Source organism: Myotis nattereri (assembly GCF_964212035.1).
Source record: "Myotis nattereri genome assembly, chromosome: X".
NCBI classification, from domain to species: Eukaryota; Metazoa; Chordata; class Mammalia; order Chiroptera; family Vespertilionidae; genus Myotis; species Myotis nattereri.
The window spans coordinates 98,625,068-98,643,471 of NC_138078.1; the positions used below are offsets into that span (position 1 = coordinate 98,625,068).

An 18,404-nucleotide genomic window follows, 5' to 3' on the forward strand; every position below is an offset into this window, starting at 1 on the left:
GCTCTGGGAGTTTTCCTGTCCCTAAACCTGACCTATAACTCATTTAATGTGCCAACTTATTCATGGAATGTCATGTGAAGGACTTGATGTTGTCTTGGACTTACAGATGTTCTCAGCTCTTTCTTACCAAGATTCAGCGTGGCTGGCCATTGCCTTCCCATCAAAATGGCAAGGCAGCAGAAATCCCAGCAAGGACATGGAAATACAACATGGCCTCATCTGAGCTTTTTTGGAGGAGGTGGCTAGAGGGAGTGTGGGCACAAGAATGGGAGTGGCATGCCTACACTGACCAGTGAGAATGTGTCCCAGCCCTAAGTAGGGACAGCCTATCCCTCACTGTCCATCCAAATTGTGTGGTTCCTCCTCCTTCCCTTGCTTATGGCATAACTGAAGCAGGCATAAAGATGTCAGGGCTTGTGCTGGTGATTCATAGGCATTCTCACCCTGAACCACTGGGTGCAAACTGTTCCTTTATGCTCACACCTGTAATTACCTGTCATTCATGCAAAAGTGGGCTCTCTAGTCTTTAGCCAAACCCAGGTCAAGCATTTCCCTTCCTTTCAAACTCTGTGGTTTCTACTCTGTCCCTTAAAACTGGAAATCAGTCTGAGGGACTCTCCCAGAGATCCCTGCCCTCTGCTTCTACAACAGAGACAGAGGCCTTACCATGAGAAAGGAGTACCCCATCCAGAGGCTGTGCCAGCCAAGGGGGCACTGCGGGATGGTGATATCCTGGCTGTGCACAGCAATGGCTTGCGAGGGTGCCTCACACACAGAGCAGCGGCTGATATACTGGAGGATCTTAGTCTGGCCGATGGGCATCATGGGGATGGGGGCAGTGGTTGAGAGCCAGTAGGACTTATCATTGCGCCTGGCATAGTGACACACTTCATTGATGTTGCAGTAAATGAAAGGCATGGTGCTGAAGCGGGGCAGACAAGAGCCAGCAAACCCTGGAAGGAGAGAAGGTGGACAGGAGCAAGGCTAGGATTATGTCCAGGGCTACTAGGACTTGGCTAGATGGTGGTTTGGGTTTACATCCAACTGCTTGTGCCAGAACAGGGACACCTCTCCTTACCATCCTGGAACACTGTACACACACTAAAATCTGTTGATCAAATCCTATTTTCAATGCACCAGGGAAGTTTAATAATGAAAATAATATTTTTATAAACTGAATAATTATTCCCTAATTAATCTGCTTTATAAAACCAGCATTAATAGAGTAAGTCTACTTTTCAGAGTTAGCATACCTGTAGACAATACAAGTAATTCTTGGGTAATCATCCTTGCCCCACAGGTCATCTTATTATTACTACTATTAATCACTAACATTTCTGAATATTTACTATGCACCAAGCATTGTTCTAAACATTTTACATTGGGTGATTCATGTAATCCTTACACCACCTTATGAGATAGGTACTAGAATGAGCCTTGTTCCATTCAGGAGGGAACAGAAGCTTACAGAGGTTGAATAACTTGTCCCCGGGTACATAGCTAGTGTTAGAACCCAGACCTGCCTGAATCCAGAGCTGGTGCTTGTAACCCACTACCCAACAGTGGCCTATCAAGGGCTGGGGGTAGTGAGGAGCATGGCTCTTGGTTTTTGTGGGGCAGATGGCCAGGTCTGGCTGTCAGAGTCAGTACCTACCCAAGTCCTGGTTGTGGGCTTTCTCCTGCCCCTCCACAAATAGCAAGCTGTAACCCACCCACAGCTGGGTCATCTTAGCAGGGCACAGGGGCACCTGCTTCGACTGGCTGTGTTTCACCAAGGTGTAACCCACTCTCGCGTTCTGTCCAGGCAATCCAGCCCTTCCAAAGGGGCCCTGTTTTCCTGGAGGACCTGAGAGACAAAGAGTGGAAAAGAGTGAGCCAGGTGCAGCCAATAATAACAGCAGCTAGTCACTTTGTGCTGAATGTTGAGCAGGGCACAATTTCATCACCTCAATTTGTAGATGAGTAAATTGAGGCTCAGAAGTCTTACAACTAACAAGTGGTGGAGCTAGAACATCAACTCAGATGTACAGTAGTCCCCCCTTATCTGGGATTTTGCTTTCTGCAGTTTCAGTTACCCATGGTCAGCCACAGTCCGAAAATATTAAATGGAAAATTTGAGAAATAAGCACTTCATAAGTTTTAAGTGGCTGTGCACCATTATGAGTAGTAGCATGATAAGGTCTTGTACCATCCAGCTCTGTCATGCCCAAGATATGAAGCATCCCTGTGTACAGCATCTCCACACTGTATATTCCTTGCCCATATTCACTTAGTCCTCTCAGTTATCTGGTCAACTATCAAGGTATTGCAATGTCTGTGTTCAAGTAACCTCTATTTTGCTTAATCATGACCCCAAAGCCATTCACATAACTTTTATTACAGTATATTGTTATAATTGTTCTATTTTATTATTAATGTTGTTAATCTCTTACTGTGTCTAATTTATAAGTTCAACTTTGTTCGTTGGCATGCATATAGAAAAAACCCCAGTATATGTAGAATTCAGTACTCTCTGCAGTTTCAGGCATCCACCGGGGGTCTCAGAATGTATTACCCACAGATAACGGGGGACTACTGTATCCAGTTACAGAATCCCCATTTTAAAAAGCATACTGTCCAGCTTCCCTCCCATAGTCACCTGGCTTTGGTTCTCTAAGAGGGGGCAAGGGAAGATACTTCTTGGGCCAGCCTTGTAGACTCTCATAGTAGGTAACTAAGTGCCTTTACCTGATGAATCAGAGGCAGCAAAAGCAGACTTGGGATTGGGGGAGGGGGGTGCAAATTGCACCCTCTTCTCCTGCCTGAGGCAAATGATGATACCACTTTCCCACTGAGCCTCAGAACTGTTCTCTACTCAGGACAACTGATTTGCTATCTCTGATATAAAGATGGGAAGTAAGCAGCAAAACAACCATACCTGGTCTCAAATTTTCTTATCTCTTATTCCACCCCCCTCCCATCCACATCACAATCCTTAGGTAGAAAAGGGGAGATGCGGGACAGGAAGCCATGCTGTACAATAGAGTCAGGAGTCTTAAGAGCTGGAAGACAATCCAGAAAAGTATTTGGAACATACCTTTCTCTTTAGGAATATAGGGCTTTAATCCTTCACAGGCTCAGAGGGAATGCATTAGAGCCAAGTTTTCCAGTCTCTGGGTAGTGTCAAGCTTTACCACCAAGTTTCCTAGTTCTCATATTTGAGATTTCAACTCACCACCAAGCCTTAAACCCTCACAAAAGCCCTCTGTCCCTAGTTCTGACATTGCCAGACCTTCAAATCCTGGAGGTCCTTGCAGTCCAGGGAGACCGGGATCACCAAGAGCCCCAGGTGGGCCAGGGAGCCCACTCAGGCCATCTTTGCCAGGGATGCCAGGTAAACCTTTGGAGCCTACAAAGAGAGAAGGCCCACAGAGGGTTACTCAATATGGAGGGTCTGGAAGAGGGGACTCATATGTCATGCCCAGGACTCACCAGGAAAGAGTGCGCCGTCCATTAGGTTGGCGCTCACATTGAGCTCAGGGCTGAACTTCCCGGGCTAGTCCTTAGTTCATGTTGGGGCATCTAGGCGCTGGGACTGCACTCTAAACTTAGCCCTTCTGAGCTGCTTTGCCTCTATTTCCTCCTTCCTTCCTCTTATACTCCCAACAGTGCTGGGAAGAATGCAGGGCCATTGCTGGCATCCCATGCCAGAAATGAGGACATTGAGGCCCAGAGAGACTGCTAACTTACTCCAGTCAAGGGGAAAACTGGGATTAGAAGTCAGGTTTCCTGTCCCCCAGCCCTGGACTTTCTCCATTGCTTTTCATGCCCCTGCAGACTCCCTCCTCTCAGCAGCACGTTAGTAAGGGGCAAGCTCTCTGGAGTAGCTGTTATGCTCTGCCCACACAGTCTCTAAAACCAAGTACAACTCCTGGTTCTGCTGGTCTTTCCTCCTGGCAAGAAGTTTGGCAACTCTTTGACGAGCAGAGGAAATGCTTGAGGAAGGTGCCCCCTTGGAGCTGGGCTTTTCAGCCAATTTGTTCAGCCTCTCAGCCAAGACTGTCTCAGCTACCAGAGAAGTCATCTTTCTCTTGAACTGTCCTTACCTTGTAGGCCTATAGGGCCTTGAACGCCAGGATCCCCTGTGAGACCAGGGATGCCATTGATGCCCGGGAGACCCATGGGTCCAGGAGGAGCCTGGATGGCTTCTGCAATTGGCGTTTGGCCTGGAGCACCTTGGGGGCCGGAAAAGCCTATGGGCAGGTGGGAGGAATGGAAATGTCAGGTGAAGGCTGAGGAGACAGCCTTCCTTCTGCCTCAAAATCACCAGCTTTCTGCCCTTCCTCTTTGTCCCCACAATCTCTACTGAATGCCACCAGAATGGCTCTCACCACACTTTACATAATGTCCTATTTACCCATCGACCTTCCCAGTGGATTGGTAGCTCCTTGATGACAGGGGCTAAATTGTATTTATCTTGCCTTCTCAGGGCTCAGCACAGGGCCTGGTACATGTTGTAAATATGGTAGTCTGAGGCTTGGCTTGGGACTGGGGTAGTTAGTTCACTCACTCACTGGTCAGAACACAGTGCCAAGGAGGCTGAGGGGATGCCTCTAATTCCCAAAGTTCAGTTGGCATCACAGCCTAGGGCCCCAAATGCAGGCAGCTGGCTTACTATTAAAGCCAAACAAGCCAATTTGCTTACTAATTGATTGAACAAGTATTTCTTGAGTGCCTACTGAGTAAATCAGGGAATAGAGTGGTGAATAAGACAGATGTTTATGGAGGTTATGGTCTGGTGACAAAGATGAAAATTATATAACCTGACAAATGCCATTAATCTTACTGCAAATTGTGAGAAGTGCTACAAAGGAAAGGAACAGTGCAGTGACAATGGGAGGGAGGGAGGGGGCTATTAAGTAGAGAACCTGATTTAGAGAGAGTGATGTGTCATCTAATAAGCATTGACATTTAAACTGAGACCACTGAAGCATTAGAAAGAGCTGTGTTGGGGGGCAAAAGTATTCCAGGAAGTAGAAATAGCATGTACAAAGGCCAGGTATTTTTGGATAACTGAGAGGCTAGTGTGGCCAGAGCACAGTGAGCTGCAAAGGGAAAGGGCTGGTGATGAGAATAAGGAGGGAGGCATCACATAAGGCTTTGTGGTCATAGCTAATTTATTTATATGCCATAGAAGTCAGTGGATGATTTGTTTTTATAAGATCTCTCACCAGTGTGTGGAGAAATGATCACTAGTGGAGGTGCACAGTGGAAATAGGGGGACCAATGAACAGGTCACTGCAGTGATTCATGTGGGAAATGTTGATGGCTTGGACCTGGGTGGTAGGGATGGAGGTGATAAGAGGTGAGTGGATGCAAGGCACATTTAGGTGACACAATCTTCGGGGCTTGCTATGTGTATGAGTGACAGAGGTGGTGGTAAAGGATGGGAAAGAGGTTCTTCATTTCTGGATTGAGCAAATGGGTGGGTGGTAATGTGAATACAAACCCAATACCCACTAATGTAGAATGAGGAGACCAGTGGCAGGATCTATGGTGGCAGAGCAGCAGTGACTTTTAGTCCTGGCAGCTGATGGAGGCAAAAATATTGCCAACCTGCCCACTGGAGGAGCTTGATCCAGCTGTTTCAAGCATCCAGGCTTTCTTGGCGTGGTGTGTAGTGACTCCTGAAGGAATAATACCCCAGACCCCTCCCTTCAGCTTATGATCAGCCTAGCACATACTCTCAACTCACCTCTTCGGCCTGCCTTTCCCTTCATTCCGGGAAATCCTGGGTCTCCAGGTGGCCCAACCTTGCCTGGCATCCCCATGAAGCCAGGCTCACCTCTCATGCCTGGCAAAGTCCAAAGGAAAGCAAGTCAGAGCTTGGCATGATGGTGCTGGTTGCGGGGAGTAGGGACTAGGCAGAGATGAGGGTGGTAAGAGCATTATCAGCTGGCTTCTCTTTACAGGGCTATAGGAAGGAGCCACATCTGACTTTAGAGTGGAAAAGGGCCCAACAACCAGCCAAGCAAGCAATCATACCTTTCTGTCCTAGCTCTCCAGGGAGGCCAGAGAAACCTGGAATTCCTTCGTCTCCCTTTGGCCCTTTAGGACCAGGAATTCCAGGGAAGCCAGGGTCTCCAGGGTCACCTTGATTTGAAGATGGCCCAGGGAGACCTGGGGGGCCTGGGAGGCCTGGGTGGCCTAAAAATGAGACGGGAAGAGGGACAAGTAAGGGCAGGTGAGCAGGAAGTGACCATTGCTGAAAACCTTGGAACTGATATGAAGTCAAAGCCTATCCCCAGGGCAGAGAATGTTCTCTGGCGTCTGTGGGGTCCCAGTGCCCAGACCTTCCCAAACCCTTTTAGCAAAAAGTAGCCTGTTGCAGTCCTTGATCTTCCTGCTAAGGGAGGGCAGTGAGGCTGAGCAGCCCATGCATGTCCAGCCATAGAGATGGGGCTGGATTGTATATGGGACCACCCCAAACTCCAGACAAGCCCTCTTTTGGGCTTCCTGTCTTTACCTCGTTCTCCATCTAGGCCTGGTTGCCCAGGGTCTCCAGGCTGTCCTGCTATGACTGATGGCAAGGAGAGGCCTGGGGCACCAGGGGGACCAGCAGGGCCTTGAGGACCTGGGAAACCTGCAAAGAACAAATAAAAGGAGCTGCATGGACTTTGTGTGCCCAGGAGAGGGCCAGGCCCTCTCAGAGAAAATGGATATTTGCACAGAAATTGGGAGACCTTAGGTAGTTGCCAGACGAACAGATGCCAGCAGAGGGCTCTTCTCCCTTCATTTTACTTTGGCAGTCAGCAGATGAAGTAGCTGACAGGGCTCAGAGACTCCCCTCTCCCCTTCCAGAGCTTTGGAAATTTCTAGCTCCCCAACCTCACTGGTAATGGAAATATTTTAGATTTCCCCCAAATCAGGGAATAAAATGCATGACTGCAACACATGGAATTGATGTTTCCCAAAGTGTTTTTGAATCTACTCTTTCTGTAGCACATTTCATTAAGTTAGTCAGTTATGTCTGATGTTGTTCAGAAAAGCCTATAGATGGAGGCACAGTCCCCAGCCAGTCAGAATAGACACCTGCTGGGTCAGAATGGAGGCGCCCAGGTGCTGTGCTTCCTGATGTCTTCTAGAGCTAACTTCTAGAGCTTCTAGGCAAATGGAAAAACACTTTTATAGGTAATTCATATTAACTGAATACTTGCTTAATTGAGCTTAGAGAACAAATTTCTCTACTAAATCCCTTTTTCCTTTTTTGGCCAAAGAGAATAGTTATTTATTAGAGTAAATACAGAATACTTGTTTGCTAAATTTTAATACTGCCTTACAAGTTTTGTTTGTGGAATGATCTCTATTATAATATGTTCAAAATGAAAAAGTTTAACTGATGACAGATTTATTTAATATGAACACATTGAATATTTAGATGGTACTCTTGATGGAAAAACACATCAAAGTCATACATACAAATGTCGAAGTTCACATACTTTTAGCATAAAGAAATGTGCTTATTACTTTGGTGTATTCTAGAAGGTATTCAAATGAAGAGAAGTAGATTTAAACTGGTTGATAAGCTATCCTTGTGGTTGAGATTATTTTTTGCTTATGACAAGAAAATTCAAAAATATTAGTTGCATTTTAATTTTTGACAAGCTGACTATATTTATTAATGCTGAATTTCTCTTATTTAGGTAAGGAATAGTAAAAGTACACCCATAAAAACTTGTAAAGAAATATAGCAGGCTGGTTAATTCAGGTGTTTTTAATAAGTTCATTAATTAATTGAATGCTGAGGAAATATAGAGAAAGAAAAATAAATTTCAAGAAAAGTCTCCAATTATTATAGGTCTGAAAAAGAAACAAAATAAAAATACAAAGAACAACTAGTTGCATAGCCACATGGTACTACTTTTAATATTGTCAACTGTTTCTTGATAAACATTTGAAGTTATTTTCATTTTCACAAAAGTAAACATCTGAAAAGGAAGAAATATTGTTTTTTTTCCTGAAAAAATTGCTGAAATTGTGCAAAACTAGTAAATGAGACAACATATATAGTAGACTAAGTGTGGGCAGCACACTGATTATAAAAATTCCCATTTCAGTTTTTGAAGCCATCTCCTCTTTTTACCTGTTTCTTTATTTTATAATTATATTAATTTACCATTAAATCTGAAATAAAATACTATTGACCTCAAGGAGTAGAAAAAACAACCACTTAAATGAGCATATGAAAACACAAGATGGCATATTTTCCCAAGTCGTTCCAGTGTCAGAGCATTAAAAAAAAAACCCTAAATATACAAATTCAACTTCTAAACATTTAATACAAATATAAAAATGAATGATGTAATTTTAAGTTATTTATATTATTATAGGGTCCAGGGTTGCTTTAACAAGTTTCCTTAGGGGTAAACCCTCGTTTTACATGGATTTCTATGATTAAATCAGAGATAAGTTCCTATGGATGAGGGAATTATAATATTTGCTTTTAAAACAAATTGTTTTAATTAGATATTGAGAAAAGCAGAAGAAAATTTAGAAATAATATGTAAAAAGTAATCCAGATACAATGAACATCTGTTCCACCCCCCCCCTCAATTATTTAAGAAAAAGAAGATAGCATTACTTTTCCTTCAAAGATCCCACCAACTTCCCTCCCAATCAGAGGCACCCACTCCTGAATTTTGTGTTCATTGTTCCTTTTTCATCACTGTTGGACCATTCTTATTTGTATCCTAAACAATATTTTGGTTGGTTTTGCTTAGTTATGAACATTTAGCAATGGAATTATACCAAGTGCTTTCCTCTGGTACTTTCTCCCCCCCACCCCAACATTATGTTCCTGAAATGTATCCATCTTGTCATGTGCTGTTTACTGTATTTGTAATTGTGATTTTATTGCCTCAGATAGCTAAAGGAAATTAATAAATTAATGACCAGGCATTCATAATCCAGATTTGAAAACTGAAAAGGCAATACCCCTGTGCTTCTATTCAGGTTCCCACTTCTCTATCTCCTGGGAAAGAAGTCAGACGATCTCCTTATAGGCTCAGACCATGTTTGAGCCCTCATTTTGGAGAACCTGCTGGCTTTTAGAAAAGAACAGGTTGGTCTAGACCTGTGGTCAGCAAACTGCGGCTCACGAGCCACATGCGGCTCTTTGGCCCCTTGAGTGCGGCTCTTCCTAAGTCTTAGGAGTACCCTAATTAAGTTAATAACAATGTACCTACCTATATAGTTTAAGTTTAAAAAATGTGGCTCTCAAAAGAAATTTCAATCATTGTACTGTTGATATTTGGCTCTGTTGACTAATGAGTTTGCCGACCACTGGTCTAGACCAAAGAAAGAATAAATAGGAACAGCAAATGCACCAATATAAAATACAACAGGAAATGAATTAATGTATGAATGAATATAGATCCTGGAAAACATATACACATTATACAAACATGCACATAAGTAAGTAAAATATGGGACCTCAGATCCCAGAACTATGAAGAACAGAACATTTTGCAAATATTTTCCCCCCAGTTAACATGTAATGATATAATAGCCAACATTTCTTGAGCAACTACTATGTGCCTGACGCTGTGCTAAGTGCTTTTGTATACATTGCCTTACTCCTCATTGATTCCTCATCAAACCTCTGATGTAGATTCTCTTATTATGTTCATTTTATAGACAAGGAAAACTGGGGGTCCATTTGGAACCAAGGGGCAAGTAACTTCCTTGTTCAAGTTTATATAGCTAGTAAGAGGTAAGCTGGAATTTTAATTCATCGTTGTGACATCAGAGCCAATACTCTTAGCCATTTCTGTTTTCTACTGAGTGGGATATATATGGGTCTTCAGAACATTCCTAAAGAGAGTACAATAATTAAAATTCACTCTCACTATTTAAGAGGTGAGGAAAGGGAGGCTCAGAATGGAACTTCAGACAGTGTGTGAGTCAGGGGCTGAGATTAGGGCAAAATCTGCTTTTTAGTAAACCCAACAAATCCTAATTGTGTGCCTGTTGTGTGCTTGTCATAGGGAGACATTTATCCTCTTAGTCTTGGACTCCTTCCAGCAGCCAAACAGTCTTCCTAGGGCCCTGGGATTGCCACCCACACTGGACACAGGAATTTCTGGCAAACCACTAAGTGGACAACTCTGTCCCTCAGGACCATTAAATCCAGGCCCTGGGCCAAGTGTGCAAGAGAGGCCCTTAGTTTAAATAAGGGAGGTATCTGGAGGCTAGAGAGCACACTATCAACTCCTTCCTCAAACCACTTCCCAGGAAAGCCCTAGGCATGCCTACCTTGTTTTCCTCAGCAGTCTGTTCTACTGGGTTCTGAGATTCGCAGAGATGTGAAGACATGCACAGGTCAACCCCGTGAGCTGCATGGCCCTGACAAAGCCCAACCCTAGCTCCCCAACCAGGCCTTAGCTTTTACAAGGCCTGATTTGGGGTCACTTACCTTGGCCACCTTTTTGTCCTTTCATGCCTGGCTTGCCTGAGGCTCCAGTGCCAATTCCTGGAGAACCTTTTTCTCCTTTGGGACCAGGCAAGCCAGCTGGACCTGGCACACCAGTTATACTAGGTCCTAGGAGGAGAGGAGAACAGAACTCAGTGTGTGTGTGTGTGTGTGTGTGTGTGTGTGTGTGTGTGTGTATGAGGCCCTCATGCATAGCTCAATTATTAGAGGCCTGTCTGAAATAAGAGGAAGGAGAGCTCATTCAAGTAGAGGGACAAACCCTATCCTCTTTCCTTCACATATCAAAGTAGTCCAAATTGGGGACTAGCAAAAAGATCTAGGAGTCCAAGCATATGGGATACACCACAGTCAAGAACTCATGGCCAGCCCCTATCAGGCTTCTATTAGAGCTGATGCTCTCTTTCTTGCCGTTGAAGGTCTTCCTTACCTGGAGTTCCATGAGTACCCTTGGTTCCTGGAAGCCCATTTAGTCCATGTAAACCAAGAATTCCAGGATAACCTAAGGGGAAAGAATATCAGAAATGGCTTTAGCAACTCTAAATCATGAAGGGCCAGCAAAAGGTCTTGTCCCCATGGGCATTGCAAAGTCCTCATTTTAAAAATAAGTGTGAGAGGGAAAGAGACAGAAAGATGGATGAGAGAGAAACATTGATTGGCTGCCTTCTGTACAACTCCTTCTGGGGGTCAAGCCTGCAACCCGGGCATGTGCCCTGACCAGGAATCAAACCTGCGACCTCCTGGTGCATGGGACAACACTTAACCAACTCAGCCACACCAGCCAGGCTGCAAAGTCCTCATTTTAAAGGTCATGTTCTTTCTTGAGGCATTACTTAATGCCCTAAGTGAGACTAGACTGCTCTTAATCTATACACTCCACCCTAAGTTTTCCTGACTCTTATTAAACACCTGTATAGCTTTAAGAATAGGATGATAATTAGGTTTCTTAAAGAAAAATTCAGAGTAGCAATGCCAATACCTTGAATTGCCAACTCCCAGAGACTCACTGCCCAATCTCTAAGTCAGGGAAAGACTTTTATATGCCATGGCATTGACCTTCCTGATAATTCTTCTCTCCATGAATTCTATGTTCTTATGTTACCATTTATACTTGTCCTTTTTTTTTTCCTCTTCATCTTCCTTTCCTATTATCCCTCACGTGGCTCAGTAAATGGCTCTCCTGAACATGGCTTAACCTGAGCTAGTGTCTCCTAATAAAAAGTAGTTGCTGTCCTTTTTTGAGGGAAAGACCCCTTATACCACTGGCTTCTCCAAAATACTCATACCTTTAGTTCCTATTAGGCCAGGTGGTCCCAGGGGCCCAGGTGAACCTGGGTGACCTGGAGAACCTGGAAGCCCTGGATCTCCTTTTATGCCTGCAATCCCAGGGATCCCTAAAAGTGAAACCAAGGCAGAAGTTCAGAATGGGTCATGCCTTGAAGGTAATCCTATTTTTTTCATAATAAAGTTGTCATGTGGCATGGTACCTGGGGAGCCAGGAAGGCCAACATCTCCAGGAATACCAACTTTCCCAACTTCACCTTTAATTCCAGGAACACCCAAGTCACCAACTAGCCCAGATTTTCCTTTCATACCTACAAATCAAGAAAAACACTGAGTGATCAGGTCAAATTTTATGCAGTGCATTCCTCCTTTACAGAGGGAGAGTAGGAAGTTGAAGCCACTTGAACTGTCAAGGTTGCTAGATCCAAAGAAGGAACTCTGAAAAGGATCATAGCAGCTGTTTTCACATTTGAAAAGTGCGGCCCAATTGAAAAGTAAGTAAACTTGTTCTGAATGCCCCCAGAAGTAAGATCAATGGGTGGAAATGTTTGAGAAGCAGTTTAGATAACTATAAACTAAAGGGGCGATACCATTATTCCACAGATCTTAACCCATATAAGGCTACAAATCTTGAAAAAAAAGAGTAGGCTGGTTTGCTTGGGGAAAACTGTGTGCTGCCTGTGAGTGGACATATGACAGATAGGAATTTTTCTGCGCTGGATAGAAGTTGTAGAACTTGGGGTTGACCTCCAAAATTCCTTTCAATCCTCAGTTTTTAGGAGTCACAAGTGAGACAAAAGTACAGGAACCTTACCTTTCAAGCCGGGTTCCCCAGGTTCTCCCTTAGGTCCTGGGCTACCAGGAAGTCCAAGTGTCTGGCCTTGATCTCCTGGGGATATCAAAACATTGTTCAAATGTTCAGGAGAAGCTATAGCTCATTTTGCCAAAAGGAGAACTTTTTAAGGCAAAAATCTTTCCAGATTCAGTATAGCCAGAAGAGCTCCTTAACAAAATTACCCATTGGGTTAAAAGTGACCAATCATCAACAAAGGGCTGAAGTGCTACCAGGCTATTGGCATGAAATGATGCTACAGACAGCATATCTCCATTGGAAAAATACATCACCCAGTTTGGGCAGAGAAGGTAATGGAAAGGGCCCTAAAACATCACCAAAATGGAACAGTGATGACAGAAAGAATGGGAATTTTTCCTGCTCGGTGAATTGGGTTAAGTAGGGGAAGAGACACTTTATAGCCTAGGTTCCCCTCTGCTGCTGAGTCTGGAAGGCAGGAGGGTTGAATGCACTATTTTTCACATGTCTTTGAGGAACAAAGACTGCAAAGGGGTGTTGGCCAAAGGGAGAATGTAAATCAACTCACTTTCTCCTAAATACAGAATCTTAACCTGCCCCCAACCAGGAGAGCCCTAGGCCTATTAGAAATTCACCTTGATCTGGAATAAAAACACATTAAAAGAGAAAGTACTCCTTACCTTTTGAACCTGGGAGGCCAGATGCTCCTGGGAGCCCAGGAGCTCCTCTGAGACCCTGCAAACCCTTCAAAGCAATATGGGGATCATTATTTCTGCCCATAACTCAGGGCCTTCCATTCTTACACCCCCTCCCCTCCCTGAGCCACTGCCAGAGGTGTCTATCATGTACTCTGTGGCAGTAGTGGACTGGTGGAAGAGGGGTGTGACATCCTGCAGAGGGGAAGATGATGAGCAATCAATGGAAGTGCATCCTTGGGGTATTTTTTTAGGGGAGGGATTTGATCTGTGATTAATCCTGGTCTTGTCATTCATAACTTCCTAATGCCTATTAAAGTTGGAATCTTGGCAATTTGAGGTGTTCCAGTAAGTCTCTTAGAAAATACAGAACGTGACAGTCAGGCCAGGCACTAGGTGTGCTATGCAGACAGTTGGCTACCACTGCCCATGACAAACCTCTGGAGCCATTATGCCAAGAAAAAGTATTGCTTCACTATGCGAGGCTAGCCATCTGTCACAGGTTCAGCAGGGGACACAATGTCTTTCTGTCACCAAGTAACAGACTGTATGTGTGCAGGTTCATAGGAAAAACTGCTTCATTAGCTAATGTCCAACACACTCTCTGAATCTGGGAAGTGGTCATGTCAGCTGCCACCAATACAATCCTTCTCCTGGTATCTGGCATAGTTTTGATTCATTTTGAGATGTACCCAGTAAAGACATGTGCTACCTAGTGCCTTGGGTGGAGTCTGAGTTCTGTACTGGGTCACTGTGGTCACCAAACTACTGCTTAGGACATCCCCTCCATTTGCTTGGCTTTTTCCTGCACATTGCATGTCTACTAATTCTAGCCTTCACTTACACTCTGACTCCTTCCAGAATGCTTTCCACTTTGATTTCATCCCTCCCAGTGTGTGAGTAGTCGGGACCACCTAGTTGAGAACTATTTGTTTCAAAATTGCTGTGTGTGTGTGTGTGTGTGTGTGTGTGTGTGTGTGTGTGTGTTCTCTATACCAGATGGACTGACACTTTCAAAGGACAATAACTTTGCCTGCATGGAGCATGGGTGTTCTGTGATTCAGTTCATTTAGTCCCTTCAATACCACTCTTATTATTGCTACTATTTATTTAGAGTCTGCCATGCAACAGATGCAATACTAAGTGCTTTACGTGTACCATCTCACTTGATCGTCATTTCTGTCTGCAGGAGGTATGATTATTCCCATTTCTTACAGATGAGAAAAGTGAGGCTTGGGCAAGTTAAGCAATATGCAAAAAATCACAGAGCTAATGAATGACGGAACTAAGATTTAAACCCAAGTCTCATTGTTAAGCCTACTCTACCACTCTGCCTTTTAAGAACCCCAAGAAACTGGATTTGGTTATTTGCCAGTTGTTGTCTCCTGTGGAGGCAACAAAGACCTTTCTGAAATCAAAACATCATGAAGTCTGTACCAAATTCTTATGATGTGCCAAACTCAATGGATGAGGGCAGTGAGGTACAGACTAAAAAGCACGTGAGGCAGTTCTTGTTCTCAAGTCCCAACAATCTCAGATAAAATCAGACCCACACAGGACCAATAAGTAATGAGAAGGATAGCGGGCCAGCATGGTGGAAGCCCAGGGACTTCTGGAGGAGTGGACACCTGGGATGGGGCCTGAAGGATGGGCAGGTATTAGGCAATTGCAGAGGAGGAAGTCGGCCATGTGGGGGTGATAGCATGAACAAAGGCCCAAAGGAGGGGGTGTTCAGGAAAGGATGGAAAGACCTATGAGACTCAAAGAGAGGGCTTTGTCTAGGGTGACCTGGGAAAGGGGTCAGGATCAAAATGGTAGGCAAAACGGACATATCATCTTGCTATAGAGGGCCTTTCCTGGTGGGGAGACAAAAATCTGTACACACATACACTTTCTCCTGGCATTCCTGGGAAGCCCGAGATTCCAGGTGAGCCCTTCTGGCCGGGCAATCCCCGCAGTCCTGTGGATCCAGGGGAGCCTGGTCTCCCAATAAGTCCTTTGATGGTATTGGGGAATCCAGGAGCTCCAGGAAAGCCTGGTGGCCCATGGAGACCAGCCTTTCCTTTCTCACCTGGGAAAGAAGCAAATGGCTTGGAATGAGACTCTGGGCAAGAGAAAGCTGCTCCCCAAGGTGCAGGTGCCCTGGGTTGCAGACAGACAAAGTACAGTTTGGGGACAGTTCGAATGGAGGTAGAGGTGGGGGTGGGGTGGTGTCTTCAGCTTTATGAAGCACCAGTAAGGTCCAGCCCTGCTCCAGTACTGGGAAAGCTGTTCAGTGCCCATTCCCTACCATCTGCCAGGCTCCTCCAGGGGTACAACAGTCTGTGGTTCAAAAACTCAGTTAAACATTGACAGTGAAAACTGGCAGTCTCAAAATCCAGGTGCTTCTCTGTCTCATGGGAAGGTATCCTCTTAGAATCCCCTGCCACCACCCACACTGACACTCTGGGGTCTTGTAGTGCAGGGCCTTTTCTCAGGAAGGGATTTGAGTTTGGTTCTAAAACCTTCCTGGGGCATTTCTCCTGCCCAATCCCTGCCCCAGCACCTCTGGGTCCAGAAAATCCATCCAATCCAGCTGAGCCCTGAGAGCCTTTGTCTCCTTTGAATTGAAGGTTCAGCATTGGAGGTCTTAGACTGGGAATTCCAACTGGCCCCGGATCGCCTCTGTCTCCTGCAGGGATGGAGATCATGAGATCCTCATGAGAGGAAGCTGAGACATGGGGTTAGGCAAGAGTTGACCTTTCATATCAGCTCTCCCCCCCCACCACACCCAGGCACCCTTTCTGGGCCCTTACAGCTTCTTTTGTGCCCCTGTTTTCCCAACTTTGCATTTATGTGCATGCTCTATCCTTCAATAAGCCCAAACTCCACAAACAACTTTAGACTGTACTCAAAACCATCCTCTATTGAGCATCAGGGAATGTATGACAAGGCCTCTAACATGCAGTGGTAACAGAAGAAATTAGGTCTTTTAGTTTAAAAGGATTTCATTCAGAAGCCTTAAATCTTATTATCTAAGACAGGATTGGTAAAAGCCACACGGATGACAAAGTTGACAAAAAAAATGTACCTTCGGAAGCATGAATGGAAATTCCAGAATTCAATTCCCCAGCTCACCTTTTTCACCAGGGCTACCAGCTCTTCCAGATGGTCCCATTTTTCCAGCCAACCCAGGAATTCCCTTTAATCCATTTGCACCAGAAATACCGGGGAGACCTGGCATCCCTGGAAAACCTATCAGTCCAACAGACCCCTTCTCACCTGTTAAGAAACAAGAACTTCTATTATTATCCCTGTTTTACATACAAGGAAATGGAATCTCAGAGAGGTTAACTTACCTAAAGTCACACAGCTAGGAAGTTGCAGAAAAGAGATTCAAACCCAGGTTTCTTTAACTTCAAAGCCCCAACTCTTAGTCATTACACATTATACAATTTCCCTGTACAGGGACATGACACTAAGCAACAAAATGGAAAGATGAGGTGGACACTTGTTTTATGATTTGTCAAAATAAAGCTCATGTGTGGCACATACACAAAAAAGCCCAGGGCCAGGAGGCAGGGAGATTAGTTCTAGTCTGGCACTGTTTACTAACCAGTTGTGTGACATTAGACCACTCACTTCCCCCTGTATAAAATGGACACCCAACCTCTGATGTCTCGCAGGATATGAGAACAGAAAATGAAAACTACCAGGCTTTGCAGTAAGGGTGAACCTACCACAGATGAGTAAGCAATGGGTAAACCCAATGGGGCTGTGACTGTCTTGGGCTTTGCTGACTATGCTATTCAGCCCAGTGCTCCACCCAGCAGGCAGTGAGTGTGACTCTTAGCACTAGCCTTGTCCAACTATCTTGTCACTAAAAGCCCTGCCCACCTCCCTCCTCATCCCCCTTTCCTAGGCAGAGGGGAAGGGCAACCTGGGCAGCATGGATGCTCCTTTGTGGCACCGACGAGTGCCTTTCTGATCACTTCACTTACCCTTTGGACCTGGCAGGCCTGGCAATCCAGTGTCCCCTGGCAACCCTGAGTTCCCCAGGAAGCCAATTAACCCTGGGGATCCAGGAAGGCCTTTCAGCCCAGGCAGACCTCTCTTTCCAGTTGATGCAGGGGGACCTGTTTCACCTTTTGGACCTTTCTTTCCAGGATGTCCTGAATCACACAGGAGAGAACACAGGACAGCTGTGAAGTAAGACTCTGTTCAGATCTGGATCACTGCCTATTCTCATGGCTTCTGATTGTTTTTAGTAAATGACCCTTTAACAATGGCTTATGTAGGTTGCTAACAGGCAGAGGTCTCAGTTGGCTGAAGCATTAGCACCTACCACCCAGAGTGTCACACCAATGGCTATTAGTTCCAGCATGGCACTGTAGCTGGCAGGGCACACAGACCCCTTTTGATTATAACTTCTTCACCTTTATGAATGAGGTTTAAACTTTAGCCTCTGAATGGAGCTCTCTAAAGCCAGGGTGTCAAATGGACTCTAATTTCCTGGAACTTCCTGTCTGAACCACTCCACAATGGCTGTTTCCTGAGCCAATTGGTGAAGTAGAGGTTAAAGCTGAGCCATTGTTTTAGCTTCCCAGGGAGCCATGGATCCAGGGATGCCCTTTTAATCCCTCATGCAAGCAGTTAAATCAACCAGTTACTTGGCATTAAAGTTGAAAGACCTCCTAGTGCCAAGTACTGTAGAAATCCCCAAGGCCCATTTGGTCTCCTAGGTATTCTGAGACTTCTTTCACCATGCATTACGTTGGCCAATGGGATTAACCTCCTGAGCCTTTGCCAAAGTGGAGTGTTCAGGTACAAAGCAAGGAAATTAAAAAACCAAAGGATTAAATCAGTGTCGACAGAGGTATTTGGACCTCTGAGGACCTAAATGAATGGCTGACTTGGCTTTCTATGGATTGAAAAGCATCAAGTTGCTGAAAGCCCCAAGATTCTAATGGGAGGCTGTGAAGCAGATTCCACAACAAGAGAAGGAAATTCAATGGGGTCCAATCCCACAGCATGAATTTAGGGACCCCTGGCTTTGCCAGGTTATAATGTATACTAAGATAATTCCTTGAGTGCAAAGCAAAGTCGGTGGGGATGAGCTTAAGTGTCATTTTCTCACCTGGACAGCCTATGTGAAGACACCAGAAAC

General features: G+C 44.9%; 1 protein-coding gene across 1 annotated transcript in view; it reads right to left on the reverse strand.

Moving 5' to 3' along the window:
* Positions 1-18,404, reverse strand: part of COL4A6 (collagen type IV alpha 6 chain) — a gene marked incomplete at both ends in the record, with an annotated part of 395,246 nt that overhangs the window by 1,798 nt on the left and 375,044 nt on the right. The window contains 17 exons of the mRNA XM_081081672.1: positions 667-953; positions 1,655-1,846; positions 3,272-3,388; positions 4,086-4,232; positions 5,735-5,833; positions 6,025-6,186; positions 6,506-6,622; positions 10,454-10,579; positions 10,899-10,970; positions 11,755-11,862; positions 11,956-12,063; positions 12,567-12,641; positions 13,244-13,307; positions 15,148-15,329; positions 15,804-15,929; positions 16,376-16,519; positions 17,239-17,409. Coding sequence (XP_080937798.1) covers positions 667-953; positions 1,655-1,846; positions 3,272-3,388; positions 4,086-4,232; positions 5,735-5,833; positions 6,025-6,186; positions 6,506-6,622; positions 10,454-10,579; positions 10,899-10,970; positions 11,755-11,862; positions 11,956-12,063; positions 12,567-12,641; positions 13,244-13,307; positions 15,148-15,329; positions 15,804-15,929; positions 16,376-16,519; positions 17,239-17,409 — 2,297 coding nt within the window. The remainder of the gene's footprint in view (positions 1-666; positions 954-1,654; positions 1,847-3,271; positions 3,389-4,085; positions 4,233-5,734; positions 5,834-6,024; positions 6,187-6,505; positions 6,623-10,453; positions 10,580-10,898; positions 10,971-11,754; positions 11,863-11,955; positions 12,064-12,566; positions 12,642-13,243; positions 13,308-15,147; positions 15,330-15,803; positions 15,930-16,375; positions 16,520-17,238; positions 17,410-18,404) is intronic.